Source organism: Primulina eburnea, chromosome 8 (genome assembly GCF_022965805.1).
Source record: "Primulina eburnea isolate SZY01 chromosome 8, ASM2296580v1, whole genome shotgun sequence".
Lineage (NCBI taxonomy): Eukaryota > Viridiplantae > Streptophyta > Magnoliopsida > Lamiales > Gesneriaceae > Primulina > Primulina eburnea.
In genome coordinates, this window is record NC_133108.1 from 2,694,355 (window position 1) to 2,716,439 (window position 22,085).

General features: G+C 37.2%; 2 protein-coding genes and 1 long non-coding RNA gene across 4 annotated transcripts; 1 reads left to right on the top strand and 2 right to left on the bottom strand.

The window, feature by feature from the left end:
• Positions 1-840: 840 nt before the first annotated feature.
• On the bottom strand, positions 841-16,541 carry LOC140838390 (uncharacterized). 2 transcript variants are annotated; one of them, XM_073204653.1, is made up of 13 exons: positions 16,209-16,541; positions 16,049-16,103; positions 15,263-15,299; positions 14,706-14,853; positions 13,899-13,929; positions 13,019-13,118; positions 12,436-12,922; positions 12,289-12,337; positions 12,093-12,218; positions 11,357-11,461; positions 10,637-10,728; positions 10,086-10,239; positions 841-1,301 (listed from the first exon to the last, which is right to left on the bottom strand). In XM_073204653.1, the coding sequence occupies exons 1-13, from the start codon at positions 16,376-16,378 to the stop codon at positions 1,005-1,007; spliced, it is 1,851 nt and encodes a 616-aa protein (XP_073060754.1). In that variant the 5' UTR covers positions 16,379-16,541; the 3' UTR covers positions 841-1,004. The 2 variants fall into 2 exon arrangements, with proteins under 2 accessions (XP_073060754.1, XP_073060753.1); XM_073204652.1 differs by having other exon boundaries at positions 14,691-14,853.
• A 1,891-nt stretch (positions 16,542-18,432) lies between these two features.
• LOC140837681 (uncharacterized) lies at positions 18,433-20,381 on the top strand. The gene is made up of 3 exons (XR_012119434.1): positions 18,433-18,690; positions 18,881-18,929; positions 20,247-20,381. It is a non-coding gene; the product is annotated as an uncharacterized lncRNA (long non-coding RNA).
• On the bottom strand, positions 19,456-20,799 carry LOC140837680 (transcription factor bHLH30-like). Its single transcript, XM_073203795.1, has 2 exons — positions 20,173-20,799; positions 19,456-20,080 (listed from the first exon to the last, which is right to left on the bottom strand). Exons 1-2 carry the CDS (start codon positions 20,425-20,427, stop codon positions 19,589-19,591), a joined length of 747 nt encoding a protein of 248 aa, XP_073059896.1. The 5' UTR covers positions 20,428-20,799; the 3' UTR covers positions 19,456-19,588.
• Positions 20,800-22,085: the final 1,286 nt, after the last annotated feature.

Sequence of the window (22,085 nt, forward strand, 5' to 3'; positions counted from 1 at the left end):
ACAAATCCCGAAAAACTAATTGTTGTGCTAATATAAATAACACTGCCGAGGGAAATTTTTGCTGGACCTTAGTCAAAAACAACTTGCGCACTATGTTGCGGGTAAAACTTTAGTTCTCGAGTATGCTTGTTCTGGAAGAAGCCTGATTCGATTTGATAATGTAATCAAATATATCTAAGTAAATAATCACCTAGAAGATAAAAAGAAAAAGACAAAATATTTTGAATAGATCTTTTGTAAGACGGTGTCATGAATCTTTATATGTGAGACGGATCAACTCTATCGATAATTACAATAAAAAGTATTACTCTTAACATAAAAAATAATATTTTCTAATAGATGACCCAAATTAGATATTCGTCTCACATAATACGACATGTAAGACCGTCTCTCACAAATTTTTGCCAAATATTTTAGAGGTTCTAAAGCTATAAAACTTTCTATAAGCCACATATGAAGTCAATGATTTGGCCATGTGAAACATCAATAGCCGCTTCACACAAATTGGGTTAGCTTTTCAAAAAACGTATATTAGAAATTTAGCATAGACTGGAATTATGGGGGTTTGTCTAAGCTAGTACCAGTCACACTGATTAGCCCTCCATCACTAGTTGCTCAAGACAGATTGGACAAAGAATCAAATTCAATCAATTTATCAACTAATCTCTTAGTGGGAAAATTTTGATGCGACTTAACCTCTTTTAAAAAGCATTTATCTGAAAAACATATACAAAATTTTCTTAAATTTCATTTTCTCAAAAAAAAAATTAATAGTATAGATGTCACATGCTCATTCAGGTAAACAACGATGTAAGACAGATGCAGCGGGCAACTTCATAGTTTTCAGAACATAAAACATTTAATAGATAAATGTAACATAAGCTGCATAAAATGAGACAGCTTCATATTGAAAATGACAAAAATATTCACATCTTGTGCTCCATTTATCAGTTGTCCCATTTATCAGAATAGATGAAAATACCCGCTGGTTTCTATGACAAAATTTACACTTCAAAAAAGAACTGACTTTGATCAATTTCTAGCTTGACTTGCATGGAATGCTCACCATTATATTCCGTAACGCTATTTGGAATCTGCGCAGATATTATAGTGCCACCATTGTAGCCATCCATAAGCAGCTTACCAATTTTGGAACTCCATTCAGAAGAACTGTACTTCTCGTTCTTCCTGTCATGAACAACTCGGTCAAAATAATTGAGCATTGTTCCAAGACCAGTGTTCGGTATCCAACCAAATTCTGTCAACACCCGAGCTTCTCCTTCTGTCAAATCTTCACCTACCTGTAAATTATTTTGGCTTAAATCGTAAAGGCAAACTCGGTATTTTAAATCACATAGCTATAATCATAAGAGTGGCATTATCATGCTTTATGGTAGATATGAATGTAAATCATAATGCAGCCAATTAGAGAAGCTCGCACAATCTTAAATAGAATATGAAGAAAAGCACCAAAAAAAAATAGAAAAACACCAAAAGAAATTTTTAAAAATACGCCAAAAGGCTAAAAGACTAAAGGTATCCACATGAAGGTGCTGTTAATGTAGTAAAAGAACACGTGTAACTAAGATACCCTTTCTACTTTACATTTAACAACTTTAGAGATAAATAAAATACAACCCTAGGACATTCACACAAATAGCAAGGTTAAACTTGAAAAAAATGTTCGCTTTTGCAGGGTATAAGAAAACAGGAACTTGGATAAAGATTGCAACAGCGCATGAGTATGAAGAAACTAAAATTTAGCCTGTCTAGAGAGGTCTTCTTATGGTCCTCTCTCTAGCACCATCGCTTCAGTTTATTTGCTGGATCTGATCATTTAAATCGAAGGAGAGAGAATCGACCTCGATCAATTCCATTCATGCTGCCAACCAGCCTTTTCTTCGGCACCGAAAACCATTTCTATCGGCCGACCTAAGCACCCGAAAACCTTACCTGATTCAATGGTTCATGCCGCTAGCCTAGGAATAGGTTTCAATTACCTATCCTGTGCTCGAGAAGGTCCCTCAGTTCCTCGGCAGCTGGTTAGATGCGTGGGGCAGAGGGCTCGTAGTACCCCCTTTTCTTGATTGATCCTTGATCCTATAATTTTTTGGGCAGCTTTTCGAAAAAAAAAACAGCACTTGAATAGAAGGGCATTAAGTGAAATGTGGTCCTCTACGTCCATTATTTATCCATTCCCCTTTCTCAATTTCTTCAGAAAATTATCATTTTTAACCCTATTTCCTCGGTTCATAATTTAATTAATCTTTAGAACTTAAATGATTAATCGTCATATGCTAATAGACAAAAATAGAATTAATAGATCCATCATCATCATAACACATTTCCGCTAGTTGCAGGGTCGGCTACATGGACATTAGTTCTCCAAACTAAGCAATTTTATCATAGGTCATCTCTTAAACCAAGATCTAATATCGCCTACCCCTCTTCTAATCATTCTATTAACCTGTCAATCTAAGATATGTTGGATTCAGACTGTGTTAGATCTCCTCTTCACATGACCAAACCATGTTAGACGTCTCTCCCTGATCTTATCCTCTATTTAGGTCTCCTCTTCACACCATGTTAGACGTCTACACCTAAATAATTCATAATAATTTCATTTCTAAATTATATCCTTGCGCGTGCTGCCACACATCCATCTTTTTTTTGATCAGAAACTAATATATATTAGATTAATAATGTTAAAAGATTACAATACGAGTGGATGAGCCATCCACGAATTCGAAAACAACCCGTAAATGTAACTTGTTCAGCAAAAAATATAACACCAATCCCTAATCAAATCAGATAATAGGTATGTCCGAAACTTTGGTACGCAAATCGTCCACGTCGCCACCCTGAATCTTATCTTCTCCCAAACGTCATCTCTTGATTCTTCTTTGTCACTGAATAATCTGTTGTTGCGCTCCAACCAAATCGACCAAAAAACACAGTGAACGATTATGTACCAGAAGTCTTTGAATCCCTTTCCTGTGAGAAATTCATTATCCAAAATGAACATATCTCTTGACGATTCTGGAAATGTCCACTCGAAACCCAAATGTTGCATTACCTTGTTCCAGACACTCGTTGTGAATGAACAGTGAAGCAAAATATGATCCTGATCTTCCTCGTGTTTCTTGCATAAGTAGCACCAATGTGGGTTCAAAACATGATCCGGCCGTCTCCTCTGTATGCTGTCACAAGTTTGCAGTTTTCCCAAAGCTACTATCCAGGAGAATACCTTAACTTTTTGTGGGATAGGAACTTTCCAAATGTTGTAATAGTAGGGAAAGAAGGGGTGTGTAGTACTCTGAAAAAATGATGAGTATAAAGAACTGACAGAGAAAACACCAGATGAATCTCCTAACCAAACCCTGACATCCCCCGAACCCACACTCAAAGATACTGACTCTAAAACCCCTAAAAGATCAGTGAACTCACCCAACTCGACATCATTCAACCCTCTCCTGAACCTAATATCCCATGATATGACCGAATTACCTAGAGTACTGGACACCGTGAAGAACTGAGAGATAGGTTTGTCTCTGACAGTAGATAATGAATAAATGTGAGGATAAACAACTTTGAAGGACAATAAACCCACCCACCTATCCTCCCAGAACCTAATGAGATTCCCCCCCTTGAGCACCGTACTAATCAGTGATTGACAAGTCGAGTAGGACCGAGAGATAAACTTCCAAGGGCTTTTAAAGGTCGTGTTCCTTGCGACCCTTAAGTCCCAGCCATTACTGTGAAATCCGTAAATGCTACCGACTACTGTTTTCCAAAGAGAGTTGTCTTCCACAGCGCCTCTCCACCACCATTTCCCTAACAGTGCCATGTTCCTCAGTCGAATACTGCCCAATCCTAATCCCCCCTTGTCTAACGGTTTACACACCTGATTCCAATTGACAACATGGTACTGCGAATCTCCATCGGCTCCATCCCATAGGAAATTCCTCATCAATGCTTCCAATTGTTTTGCCACTTTGTTTGGGACCTTGAAAATTGACATGAAGTAAGTAGGCAGTGAACTAAGGACTGATTTGATCAAAGTCAGTCGGCCTCCTCTTGATAAATAGGCTTTTTTCCAACTTGCTAGTTTGGTTGACATCTTGGAAATCACCGGAGCCCAAAACTCCAGCTTCGTTGGATTCCCACCCAACGGTAAGCCGAGGTATTTTATTGGCCAATTTTCTTTCTTGCAACCAATGGCTGATGCTAAACTGTCAATCTCTTCATCCAAACGATTGATTCCAAGCAAAAAACTCTTTTCTAAGTTGATTTTAAGTCCGGATTTAGAGCAGAATAGTTTGATAAGATCGACAACCGCAAGCATGTGCCTGTCAGTTTGAACTAAGAAGAGTGTGTCATCTGCAAATTGAATGTGCGAAACTTCCTTTTTGTCTCTCCCCACCACGAGCCCTCTAACAACATTACCCGTCCTTGCCTTATCCATCAATCTCCCCAGCCCATCTATCACTAAATTGAACAGAAATGGTGATAGTGGATCGCCTTGTCTAAGGCCCCTTTGTCCCTTGAACCTACCCCTTGGTCTGCCATTAATGAAAACCGAGTAAGAAACGTTACTGACACAACCCTTCATCCACTTCCTCCACTTATCCCTGAAGCCCTTGTTCTCGAGTACGAAGTCTAAAAACCTCCAATCCACATTGTCATAAGCCTTTTCCAAGTCGATCTTCAAAACCCACCCTTTTTTCTTTTTTCTTCTATACTCTTCCACCACCTCATTAGCAATAAGACAACAGTCAATTATCTGTCTACCTCGAATGAATGCACATTGATTTTCCGAGACTGTTTTGGATAAAATTTTTGTCAATCTTCTCGTCAATACCTTAGCCAGTATTTTGTACAAGATAGTAACTAGGCTAATTGGTCGAAAATCTTTTAGCTTCGTTGCTTCTTGTCTCTTAGGGATGAGACAAATGTACGTTTCGTTCGTCAAACCATTAACGATGCCATCTGAGAAGAAATCAGCGAACACTTTAGAAAGGTCATCTTTTATTGTGTCCCAATTGGCTTGATAGAATGCTAAAGTGAAACCGTCAGGCCCCGGTGCTTTGGAGCCATCACAATCCATCACCGCACCTTTAATCTCCTCCTCCGTGAATGGCAGCTCCAATTGGTCAGCATCAGCAGTAGTTATTGGCGCCCAATCCACCCCATCAAATCCCGAACCATCCCCTGCCGATGATTTGTACAGATTTGTGAAAAAACTAATTATTGCATTTTGAATTTGAGCTTCATCAGAAAGGAGAGTCCCATCTTCCAATTCAACCTCTTATCTATCACTGCTTTGTTCTTTCTGTTTTGCAATAACGAATGAAAAAACTTAGAATTTTGGTCCCCATCTTGCATCCATTTCACTTTGGCTTTCTGACTTTCCATTTGTTGCTTTCGAACGATCAATGTTTCCAACTCACAACGTGCTTCACGTCGCTGCTGATTTAGGTAAATTGTCCAGTTACCTTCCGTTTCTTGTGCATCTAGATGTATCAATTTATTACGCAGCTCTGAAATTTTAACATGTACGTCCCCAAAGACGTCCCGATTCCATGCTGTAACTTCCTTCTTAATGTTTTTAAGCCTTAGCATGAATTTGTACCCTTCCCAGCCATGAATCGTTTCACTATGCCACCACGTAGGTAGAGATTCTTTAAAGTTCCTATGCGTCAACCAAACGTTCTCAAATCTAAATGGAGTTGGACCCCATTTTGACTTTGTTGTGTCCAATAAAATCGGGTAATGATCCGATGTAAGTCTTGGGAGAACCGTCTGTCGGAAAGTGGGGTATAATTCCTTCCAACCCTCGGAGAATAGGTACCTGTCAAGTCTGCAACAAATCGGATTATCCCTGAAATTTGACCAAGTGTACCTAGCATTTAAAAGAGGTGGATCTTGAAGGCCCAGCTCCTGTATCAGATTATCAAAGCATTGCATATTAGTGGTGTATGAGTTGCTGTTTAACTTTTCACTCAGATTCCTGACAACGTTGAAATCTCCACCAACACACCATCTGTCACCACAGATCGAATACAAACCAGCTAGTTCATCCCATAGCAAATCCCTAGTCCTTGAGTTACATGGACCGTACATAGCAGTAAACCACCAAACCAACTCGTCTTTCCAATGAATTTGTATCGAGACAGAAAAGTTCCCAACTAAATTGTCACAAACTCGGACCACTCTAGGATCCCACATCACCAAAATACCTCCTGATCTACCTTCCGCTGGCAAAGAAACCCAATCCACGAATCTTGATTTCCATAAACTGGCTACAAAACGACGATCAACTGAAATTCTCTTAGTTTCTAACACCACTGCAATATCCGGGTTCTCCTTGCGAATGATTGAACGTACTAATTCCCTCTTCCTCGATGAACCTCCTCCCCTGATATTCCAGGAAACTATCTTCATAAACAATGTTTTGATCCCTTCAAGGTCGAACCTTTCTCATAGTTTATACTGCACTTCAATCTGCCAAGCTCTCTGATTAATTTGCCCGAGGACTTACTCAGCTCAATGTCTCCTTTCTCGGCTTGGCCACCCTCCTGTAAATTCTCACTTTCAATGTTGTCTTTCTTCCTTTCATTCCCTAAGAGAGCATATCCCTCGATCCCAGACTTGTCAATGACTGAAGATTGCCCCCCTCCTAAGAACCCACTAGACAACCCCAAGGCATTGAAAGAACAAGGGAAAAGATAATTTAACGCGAAGGAATGATTAAGAGTTGAAGATTGAAAACAGGAAAGTACCTTGTCCACTAAAGGATTAGTATTTTCGAGGATAGTAGCTTTTTTTGGAGTCACGATTACCTCGTTTTCTTTGAACAAAGCCTGTAGATCCATTTCGATTGCTTCGTTACTGAGCAAAGTTTCCGTATGCGAAGATATGTGGCTGTCTGCATCCGTTGAATCAAAGCCATCATCCAGAAAATCTTCATCTGAGTCCTCAAGTGGAAAATCATCAACATCATTCTGATGAAACTCCCCTGAGTTAATCGGTTGTTCACTGTCCAGCACTTCTGTGTTCTTCGAATCGCCAATATATATGGATTCCAGAACCTCCTCAGTATCTTTGTCATCTGAATTGCTGCACACCTGAATTCCTCTTTCCGATAGTGACTGAACTGGAGAGATCTTGAATTCCTCAATTGGTTTTGGGGAGATACGTTGCAGTATTTTTGCCACCTTCCTAGCCTTCGATTGATCTGCAGGCAAATCATAATCTTTACTGGTCGAGTGGCTGCATTCCGGCAAATCTTCATTCATAACCTTTAGACTTTTGGAAGGCGCCCGTAATTCCTCATTGATCCCATTTAATTTAAACTTCCCCCTGCCTGCTACTGTCCTCATACCTTTGACCAAAACTTGGGCATAGGTCTGTTTCTGAGTTGTCTCGTAAGCCTTAAAATCAAATCTGTCGACGCTAATTCCGAGTTCCAGTTTGTCGTTGTTCAGTAAAATCGTCAATCTGTTATTAATAAAGCCATCATTCTTACCAATTACCCTTATCTTAGCAGCACTCAATTCAGTGAAACACCTTGTATCTTCACTGATTTCCATTAGCCCCCCACACTGATCCCCTATTGCTTTGAAACTTTCTTCCGTCCATAGATTCCAAGGTAACCCGTAAATCTTTATCCAGCTCTTGTAACACCTGAGTACCGATTCCACTGAATTGATGTTTGGGCTCCACTCCTCGAAGTTTAATACCACTCCACCATTGAAGAATCCTCTTTTCAAATCTCGAAAGAACGTCAACTCCTTCGGAGAAGCAGGCCACCATACCGCTTTATTAGCTTGAAAAATCTGTAAATGGACCTTCCTCTTAACATCTTGTCCTAGTAGCATTTCCACTTGCTCCCACGAGGTGTTTACTTTTTCCTTAGAGACAATAAGAGCTTCATTCCAATTTCTCTCCGGTATCCTTCTGATATATGCATCCTTAACATTGCTCGAATGTTGACAGTAAGGCCGATCAATTATCTTGAATGGCTGTTGGATGCTCGGAAAATCTCTCCTCTGAGGTTGCCTAGTCAATAGATTAATGAGGATATCAGAAATCCTTATCCATCCTTGAGAGTTATACCCGCTTGGCACTATAATACTCTTTTTTTTCCCCATGTTACTAAATCTTGAAATTTCTAAGAATCGGCCTCTTCTATTGGCAATCCTTTGGGCGACAATTGTTGCATTTGTGCCCCGAAGTCGGTTAAAATCCCATCTAGACTGAGGATTAATAATAACATTTTTGATAACTGAGCTTAACCAGCGTGCCTCTTCTCGTTCCAAATCCAACACATAGCTAGCATTCCTAGTTCTTTCAGTCCACCTCAGCGAAGTTCCCCCATTAACCAGCTTGAGTAAGAACAACTTGTACTCGATCTTTATCTCTTGCTCTCTGCCCGATGACATAGTTACGGAACGAAGAAATCGCTGCTCGAAATGACTTGAACGAACGATAAATCGCGAGAAAACGGAAAACCCCAAGGCGTGAGACCGTATAGATCGGCGACCGGAGACCGGCACGGGACCCGGATGCCCGACGCGAACGGAGGATTCAGATGTCGGAAAGCATTACTGAACGTAGAGGAAGATCTGGGAATAGGAAAATGGGAGGGAAGAGAGCATTTTGAAAATGTGTTGTCATCTTAATATACGCATCTCTACTAAATCATCTTATGCATTGTAACCATGTAGTGGCCCAACACCCCGAACCATAAAGCATAGCTGTCGAACAATAACATAACATTTTCTTTTAAATTTCGCAGACATCCTTCTATTGGATAAGACTTCTGATGTCATCCTTCGTTGCATCCACCATGCTTTAATCATATGGTTTACGTCCTCTCCAATATCCCTTGTCTTTTGGATAATAGATCCTAAATAGCGAAAAGTTTCACATTCTGGGACTTCTCGATCGTCAATCTAAAAGGGTTACCCATTCGTCTAGATTCAGGACCAAAATTACAAACTATATATTCCGTTTTTGAGCGACTAATTCTAAAACCTTTCATCTCGAGAGCTTCACGTCATCAATCTGATTTTTTATTTGCATCTTTCTTAAGTTTCGTCAATCAGGTCAATATCATCTACAAACAACGTACACCGAAGTACCTCAACTTGAATATGTCATGTCAGCTCATCCATAATCAAAGCAAAGAGGTAAGTGCTTAAGCAGAAGTCCTACTGTCACAAGAAATTCACATGACATCTGATAACAGTTAGGGCACCTTCTTACACGTCTTTGATGATTTCGATATAACAATGATGCACATGTTTCATTTTAAGTACCCAACAGATTAATTTTCTAGCCAACATGTTTTTTCTCTGCTGCAAATTGTACATTACCTCAGGATAATATAAGGGCATGCCAAAGTCTCTCATGCAAATAAGAGTTCCATAGATAAGCCCCAAACTATGTGGGAGTTCAACCTAAATAACAGAGAAGTATAAGGTTTCATGAGATAATCAGATACAACTTTTAAGGGAAGGAGTCTCATCATGCTTGCACCAAATGTTAGTCGCTAAAAATTCTGTTATAATCTATAGACATTTAAAAGTGAAAATTGAAGATATTTTTTCACAGAATATGACTGGCAATCTAACTTCGATACTAATATTCATAAAGTCATTAGAGGCAATCAAGAAACAATGAAAAATTTACCATGTAAAATTTCATAATCTACGTCTCACTTACGACTCAAGTGCCTCAGAAAGAAAGATGTAACATCAAATAGAGACAATAATCTATCCAGTTGAAGAGTTTTCAATGCGGAATCAGAAAAATAAGAAGATAACATAACTGCGACCAAAACAGATGTGAAATGGGATCATGTTTTGTGCAAAAATATTGAAGATCGAGACCCTAAAACTTCACTATTACAACCAACAATAAGTCCTCAGGCTTTCAATCACATTAGCACATGCAAATCAAATTGTCGAGCCCAGAATAGAGAGCCAATCATAACACACTTCGGGTAGATCATTTTCGCATTAAGTAAAATTACTCAAACTTTTCTGGCAATGAAATACGATTTTATGTATAGCAATCACCATCAATGCTTTGTTCTCAAGTAAGGTAACCCTGCCGCAGCTGGTAAGCTTCATGACAGTCACCAATCGTTTGATCTGCCAATGTATTGGTAAAGAAGCCGCCAATTCAAAAAAGTATGTTGCATAACCATATTCAGGGCGTTCAAGAACTATCCTGCAAGCATGAAAGTGTTGGTAAACCCTTCATCCATTCAGACATTGATAGAAACATTCTTTGAACAACTCAAAAACAATCAGAAAACCGATCAATTCAACAAGAAGTAATCTGAGAAAATACTCAGCCAAGGAATAAATCCTTTTAGAAGAATAAAAACATTCAATCTTCTTGCCCTGGCATAAGCTAGCTCTCAACAGATACAAATAAGCTAGAATGTTTTTCCCTCCAACTAAGTCCTGTATTATATTATTTCTCTTCCCAAAACCTATCCACTTTCCCAAGTCATTGCTTCTAGTATATTCTTGACAATCGGGATAATAGTGTAGGCCCGATATATCTATGCCCGCTAGACATTTAAAGGACTCTTTCTACAGCATTATTGTGACAAAGTTACCTGTTATGCCTTTCAAAAACAAAGATAAATGACTGGAGGTCTCGGCACCATCCCCATTCAACTGGCCAATTTCGAAACTGTAGATATCTTGCCTGTCGGAAAAATGAGGGGGTTAAGCGATCACCCAAAGAACATTGAATTAAAGACAGAAGTATCTGTTTTCATATTAATCTTAACTGCAGCTACACGGACGTAGAATTTTCAGTAAATTTTTCTTTAATTTATCAGAGAAGCTTGCCCACAAAGGTGGCCTAACAAGAAAGAAGTTAAAGGGCACGGAAGGTGTGACGTAAGAGGAAAAGTGGTACCCAAAGCGACAATAAATAAAGTATTCAGATTCTACTCCGCATCTTCCATGCCACGGCCATCTATACGGTAACGAGGGGTTTTGCCTATGCCACTTACCCAGCAAGGAGAATTCTACTTCTGTTCGCCCTATTGCAAATTTGTCTTAGCTATTCATCTGGCTGAGAGGAGTTCACTTCGGTTTAAATTATAAGCTCTGTTCTGATTTTCCTCGATTCTATTTGACCTAAATTCAGTTAAGATATTTGTTGGAAAAACTTCCAAAATAAAATATGTCCAACTCTTCTCTTTTGCGCAATACGTTTAGGGACTAATATAAGAGAGCCTTAAACGGCAAGTCCCACAGCTTCCCCGATTCCAATTGGAACAGGGTTGACACATAACAAGGGGCAAAATATAAAAGGTAGTCCATACCTGTTCCACAAGTGAGAACAAGCACGCCAGACAGTAACTAGCCTTCTCCCCCTTTCCACATCGCAAGGGTCCTAGCCTCAGCAATGATTCCCGCTGCGTAAAAAGCTGTGGCACATATAACAAGATCAGACATATTGGACAAAACATTATGCAGCAATTAGTTCACAAGGCCAAATAGATATTGGCCATTTTAGCATATTATTTAGTACTTATATTTCCTTGAATTAGATTCAGTTGTTTAATATCCTTAATAAATTTGAGCGGTAAAGTTACTGTTGCCAACAGCTCTTATCAATACCCCAACCATCATCCAGTTTCCATCATGTCAATCATCATTTTCCATCTCCGCTACCATTCCATTATCAAAAGTAAAAACTTTTGCGCGATGTACATCTCATCATTGTATAGAAGGCAGTCCACTTGCAATTTCATTAACTTAGCAGAATCTAGAAACATCATTAATATTTTACATACAAATGGAACATAAAAAATAAAAAGATAAATAAAAATAAAAACTTTTTCACATGGCATAGGCAGCCAACAGGAAGTTTGAAAACCAGCAGTCCTAAATGTTCATGTAGTTAGTCATCATGACAATCTGTGTGATTGAAATACAAAAAGAGAATTAAAACAACGAACACGGTGTTGACCAGTATGAAGAACAAGAATGTACAACAGGTGGTAAAAATATCATCCAACAGAAAAGGAACTTCACTAATTATAATTTTTTCACAACCTTTGATATAACCGCTTCAAGCTCTGAAAAGTTATCTTCAGTGGATGAATCATCTAAAGCATCTTTACTTTCCGATTCACCATAAAGCTTAATTTCATCAAGTGAAACGCCTTTTTCAATCAATACCTGGTCATAAGAAAAAAATAACCATGTACCGAATTTCAGAGGAGAAACGTAAGTAAGATGCCCAAAGTACCTGAAGAAGTCCCGGAGCATCTTCTTCCATGGCAATTTCAATTGAATCCCTGAAATTAGCACAAAACATAGCAACATGAAACTTGACAGATCATGGATCACGGTATTTTGTAGTGTTTGATTTGAAAAAACCAACCAACCGACTTACGTGACAGTTTTCCGCCTTTTTCTTGCACGGTTGACTTTCAATGACCGAATAGGTTTCGATGGACCGGTGTTAGAATTTAAGGCAGAAGGAACCGTTGTGTTCCGGCATTCTGAATTTTGGTGAATGTTCATACGGGGAACATTTTTTGATGACAGCAACTTCATCCTGTCTCGGAGCAACAAATGATCCAGCTCAGCTTCGTACAAATCATCAAGATTATCAACTTCTTCTTTCATGGAGACCAAGTGACTAAAGGACATATTTGCCACTGTCGTTACATTGAAACTCTCGAAATCATGGCAATTAGGTGGTTCAACCTTGATATTTGCCAATTTCTGTTTGGTTGAATCTTGAGCGGGGGTAATACTACCAGACAGAAGGGCCTTTCCACAATCTGATTCGTATATAGAGCCTAATTTCTCAGAAAATTTAATGTTGTCCTCTCTTTGAAACCCCAAGGAATCACTTGCATATGGGACTCCAGTTTCTTCAGGAAAACACCCAAAAATGCATGAACAAATTTACAAGATAAATAACAGTAACCATATTTTGTAGTCATGTACATCTCAAAAATTTGATTTACCAGGTACGGCGAGCTTTTGATCGCAAGAACTCAACAGCCCTACTCTTCCAGCACTTTGTTTGTGTTCGGAAGCCGAGACTGATATTCCAGAAGAATTCTTCTGTGAAATTTGAAGGCAGCTATATCAAATTATTAATTCACAACAGAAAAAACTGAAACAAATTTATTCAGACAAAGAAATAATATTTCCGTTTACCCCACTCGAGCCAGACCAGAAAACTTTTATAGTTACGCACAAGTAATTTGATAAAAGAGGAACACCCAGGGGGGATTCAGTTATCAGTAATGGAGGAAAGGCCAACAAGATATTCCATTTCCAAAAAAAACTATGGTGCACCACAATAATGATTGTAAACAATCAACAGCTCTACACTTTTCAGTTTGTTCACAGTAAGTATCATAAGGGTGGTATTGTTTTAAGCCTGATACCATGGAAGACATTGTGTTCAATAAAATAAACAATACTCCTCCATTTTCAACCGATTTCCGGAAATTATTGCTGCATGCATACCAAAATGGGAATAGGGTATGTACATATAAATAAAGAACGAGTTAGATGTAGAGAATGATCGTCCTGGATTTGCTTGATTGCAAACTAGACCCAGAAATTGGCATTTATAGAATTCAGAAATTCAGTCAAGATTAACCACTGAGATTTTGTGAAAAAACTCCTAGAAGAAGTAATCAAGGAATTATAGTGCAACAAAGGGTTAATGCCAAAGGCTAAAACATGAGGCACTCGAAGAATTGAATCTAAATTTTAAAAGTATGAATCCATGTCAACTAAAAAAGTGACACATACTACAAATGTTGGTGAAACATTTAGCTAAAAATTCAAAAACATCAATAGACACTTCAATTTATCACCGAATTAAAATACCTCCAGTGTTGACTGCAATTCCAAGGATTTGCTGCAAAATAGATTGAAAAAAGGATAGGCCATTTATGGAAGAACAAATAACATAAAGAAATCCGACAGTGAAAAAGAAAAATATAGATTAGATAAATCAATCCTGTGTCCAGTAATTAAACTTTGTAGTATAAACTTTAAAAAGTACCGGTTCTGTCATGAAGGATATGCTCGACCATTAAGATTTGTTGGGCTTTTTTCAACAAATTCAAATTACATTAGTGTTCCCCAAATGAAAAATGTAGTGCAAGTTCGGTTTGAACAATTCTCCATTCCTTTTCACCTCCCTCACATTAATCCTATATACCAACAGGAAGAGTAATAACACAATCTCGTCAAGAGTTTTCTAACAAAAAATTGCATTTTTGCCCATCCATTATCAAAATAATTTGGTGGGAGGCGGTTTACCAAGATCAGATAAACCGCCAATGTTGCGATTCCATAAACCATGTTGGCAGGATCACACTTTTTTTAAAAATAAACAGGCTACAGTGATTCTATTAACCACACGATAGCAAAGCCTTTTTATAAAGAAAAACCTTAATCGTGGAACCGATCTTCAGACTGGTCAAACCCTTCCTCTTGGCAGGCCTTTCTAAAAAAAATCAAATTCCTAATTCTGCTTAATCCATTCCATCAACGTGGTTAAAATGCAACTGCTTTGCCAAAAACAATTTAATCAAGCATTTGACGAAGAGTACAATTACATTTTCTAAGGTAAATGGATGAGAGATCTAACAGTTATGAACAAAAAAGAGAAACCTTGCAAGAAGCCACCTCAGTCGTTCCTTTAAAACAACCTGATCAAGTTCATCACGAAATTGATCACTCGTCTCAGGGCCAAAATTAACTTGTTGGATCCCAGGCAATGAGTAACTGTAGCTACATTTGGTTGCTTGACTGTCAACGCCTTCCTCAACCTTCACTGCAATAGGATATTTGAAAATGCAATTATTCGTGTAGTAAACTACTATCTACTGAATGGACTTCGTCAGATGCTGTAGTAATTGGGAATTTCACACTTGATTCATGCAGTCCCTGGCTAAAGTTTCTTGATTGACACATTCACCTAGCTCAGCTAAATTTTGCAAGATCAATATTTAGGAACAATAAAGCAACTTTAAAATATACATATAAATAATATGAAACATTTTCTAAAACCACCTATTTTGAAAGAAGTTGGCTTCACTGTTTCTCCGATTTCCATGTGCATGAAACGCTATACATGATAATAAATTATGAATTTTCAGAAGACAATAATTTATTTAAAAAAAATCAGGATACCATTAAAATTTTAAATCCTCTAGGCTGAGTCATATTATAAAATCTATTACCTGCATGTTTCTCTTGCCTCATAATTGTCTCAATCATCTGCTCAATTCCAAAGTGACTTAACGTAAATATTTGAGGTATTAAAAAGAAAAAAATCAACATACATCATGATATTGAATGTGACACGGAATAAAAATAAAGCAGACAATAAATTACAAGCTCGCACAAATTAAAGCTCACACGGTAGAAGTGAAAATAACATAATAAGAGTTAAGACATGCAGCACTCTATATGTTTGACAGGAATGATAAAGATGCAAATGGATGAGCTAAGTTTAGATTGATAAAGCCCGCAAAATAATAACTGGCACAGTAGAAAAGATAATCCCGTCAAAGCTCCATGTGATCGATCTCCATGTACATTTTCGTGTCTGTTAAATAAAATACTCAGCAGTCTGCCACAAAGACGAATAAGAAACCAAGGTTTAACCATATTTCTACTTGCAGCTAAGGTGCAAGAACGGGAAACGACACATAAGGCGGACCACAATAACAAACACAGAAACACTCTATCTCTTCCCCATAGGAAGCATCATATATATGAAGTAAAGGTTCCATTACAATTTCTAGTAAATGTATCCCACGATATAAATAAAAATTATCTTTTACCATATGAATACACTGCAATTCCTAACAATTCTATTCAACTTGAGCTTCATCAGAACATGAGTTGTACAGAACCACACTCACGAAAAAGAAAAGGGCATACATAAAGAATTAGAAAAAAAAGTATTGAATTCTGCGCCTGTGTATAGGGAAATCAACATGGAAAATCATAGACAAAGGGACCTGGGAATTGGAGTGCTTATTTCCCCTTTTTCTAGCCACAGAGCCCATTGTATTTCTGCACATGATAAACCCGGTTTCAAGAGCGTGACACTGAAAATAAGAACGGCTGGAATTCGCAGGAAGAAATGACAAATGAAAACAAAGAAACGGGACTACGAACGGAGTTAACTCCGGAATTTCACTCTCCAACTTGACGACCGAGTCAAATGAAATACTGTGGGTCGCCATCAACATCTTTAGCCTCTGTTTTAAAGGCACATGCTCGTACTCCTCCGACAACAACGCGCCACTGTTAACACCATTTTCAGAATGTGTTGCAGATTGAGCCATTCCCGGACGTAATGGAAGGTTTTCAAGAACTAAAAAAGAAGCTAGGGTTTTTTTGGATGCCGAGGTAGAGAAAAAAAGAGTGTTGCCTTGCCCTGCGGAGGTGCCGGGAAATCCCAGACTGACATCGCGCCCCTCCAACTCCAATTTGATTTTGGTACCGATCGTTTAGTAAATATTTTCCTAATTATATAATAATATAGTATATATATATATATATATATATATATATATATATTTATATTTTATTAAAAAAAATATATATTTTTTATTAAATATGTTTGACTAATTTAATATTGTATAGTACAGTTTGGTACATAAGATATGATAAGTAAGAGATATATAGTATAAGGATAAATCAAGGATAAATATGATAAGATAATATGTTGAATGTTTGGTATGATTTTAACAAAAGTGATTAGATTTATATATTGAATTGTAACGACAAAATTAACCGTATCATAAAAACTTATATTTCATTGTTATCAAGATCTTGTAATTGCATATATATATGTATTTATATATATATACACATACACACACACATATATATATATATTTGTGTGTGTTTTATATATGTATCTATATCTTTGTATGTATGTATGTATTTAATAAACATTTAACATTAACTTAAATGCATTTAAATTGGGGGTAATTAAGTCATTTGTAATGTGTTTTATCATTACATTAAAATTATCGCACCTCTTACAAAAGATGTTTAATCTTTCTCAAAATTTATTTATCAAGGGCCCATTATATCATGGGCTTTTTGGAGGATAAAATAAACTAATGCTTAGTAAGTAAATGATAAAGAAAATGATTGTTGAAGGAATGTAATATATAGTGTTATGTTTGGTATGATTTTTAAGTGTAGGATAATTTTGAATTTTTTAATGAAAGGACAAAATTGCCCTTTCTTCTTTTTTTTTCTTCTTCCACTCCGGCGGCGACGGTGAGGTTCCGACAATGTCGGTGCGGTCATCAGTCAGGGGCGCCGACGGCTACCGGCCGGCCGGCCGGCCGAAAGTTATCGGTCGGCGGCGACAGTCGGCGGTCCGGCGTCGGCTGGTTCTCACCGTCGCCGCCGGCGGTCAGAGGCGACGACGGCGGCGGCGGCGGTCGGTTGCGGCTGTTGTGGCGGGAAGTGGTGGTGAGTTTGGATATAGGAGAAGGGTAAAATTGAAAAAATATGAAGGATTAAGAGTTAGATAAATAATCTTAGTGGGAGAGGAGGTATTATTTTAACCCACCTAATATAACCTAATCATTCATAGGAGATATTGACTTGGTTAAATAATCACGCATATCAAACGAGGGATAAGGTGGGTTAAAAAAAATAAACTCACCTTATCACCTCAACCAAACATTACCTATATATATTATCTATATGTATCCACGTCAATGTATGTACTGAGAAAGTATTTTGAGTAGGTTATTTGTGATATGGTCTCACAAATCTTTATGTGAGATGAGTCAACTCTACCGATATTTACAATAAGAAGCAATATTTTTAACATAAAAAGTAATAATTTTTAATAGATGACCCAAATAAAAGATCTGTCTCATAAAATATTACATGTAACCATCTCAAACAAGTTTTTGCCAAGTAATTTTTTCCTATCCATATCTGATCATAATTATCTGACATAATCATCACTGATAGTCAGTTTATTACTCCTAAATCCCGACCTAACTTCATGTGCAAAAGAGACATGTCACAAGATACCATCATATGATACCTCGAGATGTATCATAGGACATCACCACCCTTCTCAAGAAGTTGGGCTAGTGTCAACACTCGTTCCGATGACTTTTATGGTCGTCTTTCCATTTCTAATCTCCCCATTCTTACGGTCTTGATTCTAGATTGGAGATCGGTTTCAGAGTAATGATGACGGTGAACTCTCGGGTACTATTTGAAAGTCAATACAGTCTGCAATGGCCTCTTCGGGGATAGATAGAGTAATGGTGGTTGTCATCATGTATGAAATTATGTTTTGCTTTTGCCATTTTCTTTTTTTATTTGACTTCCACTTTTAAAGATGTCCTGGAACTGGTACTTCTACTATGTCAGTCATTGGTTCCGTAAATTATCAGGGATATGGAAGGAAGCCTGTCATATGGATTTTTTTTCCAAATTTTGATTATTGTTCTGATTGAATATGTGCTGATTCTTGGGCTTTGTATCATTTTTTCTCTCTACATTTAGGTATTTTGGAGGAATCAAACTAGGAACAGGAGGACTAGTTAAAGCTTATGGAGGGGTTGCTTCAGAATGCTTGAGAAATTCCCCAACTTGTGTAGTAACATGCAAAGTATTAAACTATCCCTCAATACCTTAGTGTTTTTTTACTTCTGCACCTTAAATTTTCTGAAAAGTTATCGATGTTTGCGTATAATTTGCACATATCGAAGCTTGTGGTGCAGTTTTTCATTTGGATTCTTAATTAAGAGAGTTGCATGTGTATGCAAAATCAAACTTTTTTATTTTTTTTTTCTCTGTAGATTCCAGGGGGATTGGAGGTTTCGGTTTTCGGGAATTCTGTGCCATCAAGTAAGATCGATCAGATCTGTTGACTACTTTTGATCATTTGTTTTGCGTTGTTTAGTTTTATTTTACATCCTTGTAAATCAAATCTAACATTTAAATCTCATATTTACTACTCTTTTCCCCTCAAAACACATTTTCATCGTATTTTCACATTATGCAACATGATTTAAATCTGTATCTTAGTCTTGTCATCATGCCAAGAATACGTGATATTCGATTTTAACTTAACACTACATGGTGTAAAAGTTTTAGAGACTGAAATAACTGTGTATGTGTTTTGACGTGATATTGCTAATTCATTAAATTCTTACACGAGACCACATTTACATTAAAAATATATATTTCAAGAAAACAAAAACCAAGCATATATCACATTATATAATACAATCTCTCAAATCATATTTCTGCTGTAGCCGTGACATAGTGTTCTACAAGAATTGAAATTAAACATACATGATATACACTAACATTTACATAAAATAGTCAAAAGCCAATGCCATTTGTGTCGTACATTGAGAAAATATTTTTATTTTATTAAAAAAGTAGAGTGACGATATGGAAAGAAAATTTATCAGAATGTTACAATATGGCAGTCATGAAAATAACTCATCATTCAAATGCATGATCTCGATCCATCTGAACAAGAATGGAAAGAAAATTTATCAGAAGTGATAGAAACGAGGTCGTTTATTCCCCGGCAGTATCTGGTCCGAACTGGCCAACAAAGTGGACTTCTCAACCACCATTTTCAGCACTTGTCTTAATCTTCCCAAGCTCAAATCCCTTTCACTTCCGACATTTGAAGAAACCAATTCCACCCACAAGCTACTCTTTGTTCTACCTCCAATGGTGGACATTTCTGCTCTCATTACCTTAGCTTTGACCGTGTCCAGGGCCTGGATCAAGTCAAGTATCATCTCGGGCCTATCTTCACAGCATAATGTTGCCTTTATCAAGCCCGAACCACCCTCGCAGGGGAATACTTTGACCTCGTCTGTTTCGGTCGGGAACATAGTGAAATTTAAGGTTGTGGCGCTGTGTTTTGCCTTAATAACCTCTTCGGCCGTGTGATCCATGGCCGTCAATTCCGCGGTCGCTTGTTTCAACTCCTTCACGCGCCGGACTGCTTCTCCAAGCAAAGAAGCCTTGTCTGTCTACAAAATTTATTTACACCGAAAAAGATTAAAGAGCCATAGATTCAACGGAGGCCAGCTAATTAATTTTCATCAACTGATAAATTAATTACCTTGTGCATGTTTGGAAGAATGGCTTTGAGAGTGGCGATGTGGCCATTGATTCGCTTTCTTCTTCTTCTTTCAGCTTCCTTGTGACTATTGCTTGCTGCAGCTGCTTTTGTCTCGGCCATGGATTTCGGGCTAAGATTTTCATTCAGGTGACTATCTTCTGTTAATGGTGGAGAACCCAATGGTACTCTCTGAAAAATGTCATAGGAATCCGAACAGTTTCCCAGTTCATAGAAACTTGGACTAATAGAAAACATCTCTATGCCTTCAGCTTCAAGAAAGTAGGATCAAACACGTACACTCACTCACACAAGAAACTAGAACAAATCATAAAGAGGAAGAGACAACCGAGGGACGTGCGTGTGTCTGTACACAATATATATGCCGAATCTCGGGTTTTAAGAATATTTATATGGGCATTTAATGGATCAATAACTTGGAGGAAATATGAAATATGTGAGCGAAATTAAAGATGATTGTTTTGCCGGAAGCTAAGTTTCTAAATTCTGAGCTTCTTGGGATTGTGTGTGACCAGCCAAATCAATTCACAGACCAGGAAAGGAATCACTTCCTTTTATTTAACCATTTGCTCACCGGGCTGCATGCCCTTTTATAGTAGTGACAGAGGCACTCCCTTTATATATATATATATATATATATATATATATATATATATATATATATATATATATATATATATATATATATATATATATATATATATATATATATATATATCTGTGTGTGTGTGTGTGAAAAAATTCTACAAATCTTGGTGTACATAAGCTGCAGCAAGGACTTTTGGCTATTGCAGACGATATGGTTTGATTCATGCGTTTGAATTTTGATAAAAAACATGTCTTGACACGCATGTCGCCTTTTATCACACGGCCTTCTAACAAAGTCATGTGTTAATATATACTACTTATTGCCATTTTAAGATATATGTCTCATTAATGTCAAAAGTTTAGAAAACTTTGTCTGGTTTGATTTCATTTACCAAGAAAAGATATTTTAATTCTCTGCAAATTTTTTGTGAAATAACCATTAAGTAGACTTGAATTTTGATTAGTTTTCTTTCACTGGTGGAATATTTTATTGTTGAGACAAAAAAATAAAGTGTCCTAAAATGCTACAGCATTGACGATGCCCTTTTATTTCATAGAGTCGATTCCCTTGTTAAATTAAAGTTTGCTAGTATTTTAAAATCTTAGATTTAAAAATGAACTAAAAACAGTAAATCAAAGGATAAGGAACAGAATCTATCTATGTTTGTTTGACATGAAAGAGGAAAGCTTTTGGCAGTAGAATTTTAGTGGAGAAATTCAAAAGCGTAATCATTTCCCTGCTGGTGGACAAGACACCGCAATTTTATTTTATTTTTAGAAAAATAAAAGAAAAATCACATCATCAGGTTGAATTCAAGAGACAAAAGGATAAATTTGAATAATTAGCCAAAGGTCGTGTGATCGCTCGGTAAATATTGATTGGATAAAAAAATTTGATTTAAAAATATTATATACAGAGTATATTTGAAATTTATAACGATTATTATTGAAATCATATAACTTAACGTGAATTCAATTTAAAATTTTGAAATTTATCGATCCGAACACAATTTTAAATTATTATCCCCTACATTTTCATTTTGAAATACCAACTGACGCTAGATGTAAAAATTCAACAACTATTTTTTAATTATAAATTGGCTTTAACTATGTATTATATCATGATGATGATTAAACAATCAAACGTTTTATCCATAACGTATGTGGAAATATATATTGTCACCTTCTTTTAATTGTCCTAATGAGTAATGACCTACGTTTCCAAGGTTCGTCTTCCTGATCTTAGAAGCGACGATCTTCTCCGGTTAGGCCCCAAGGGGTTATTGTCACAATCTTGCAGCTACCAC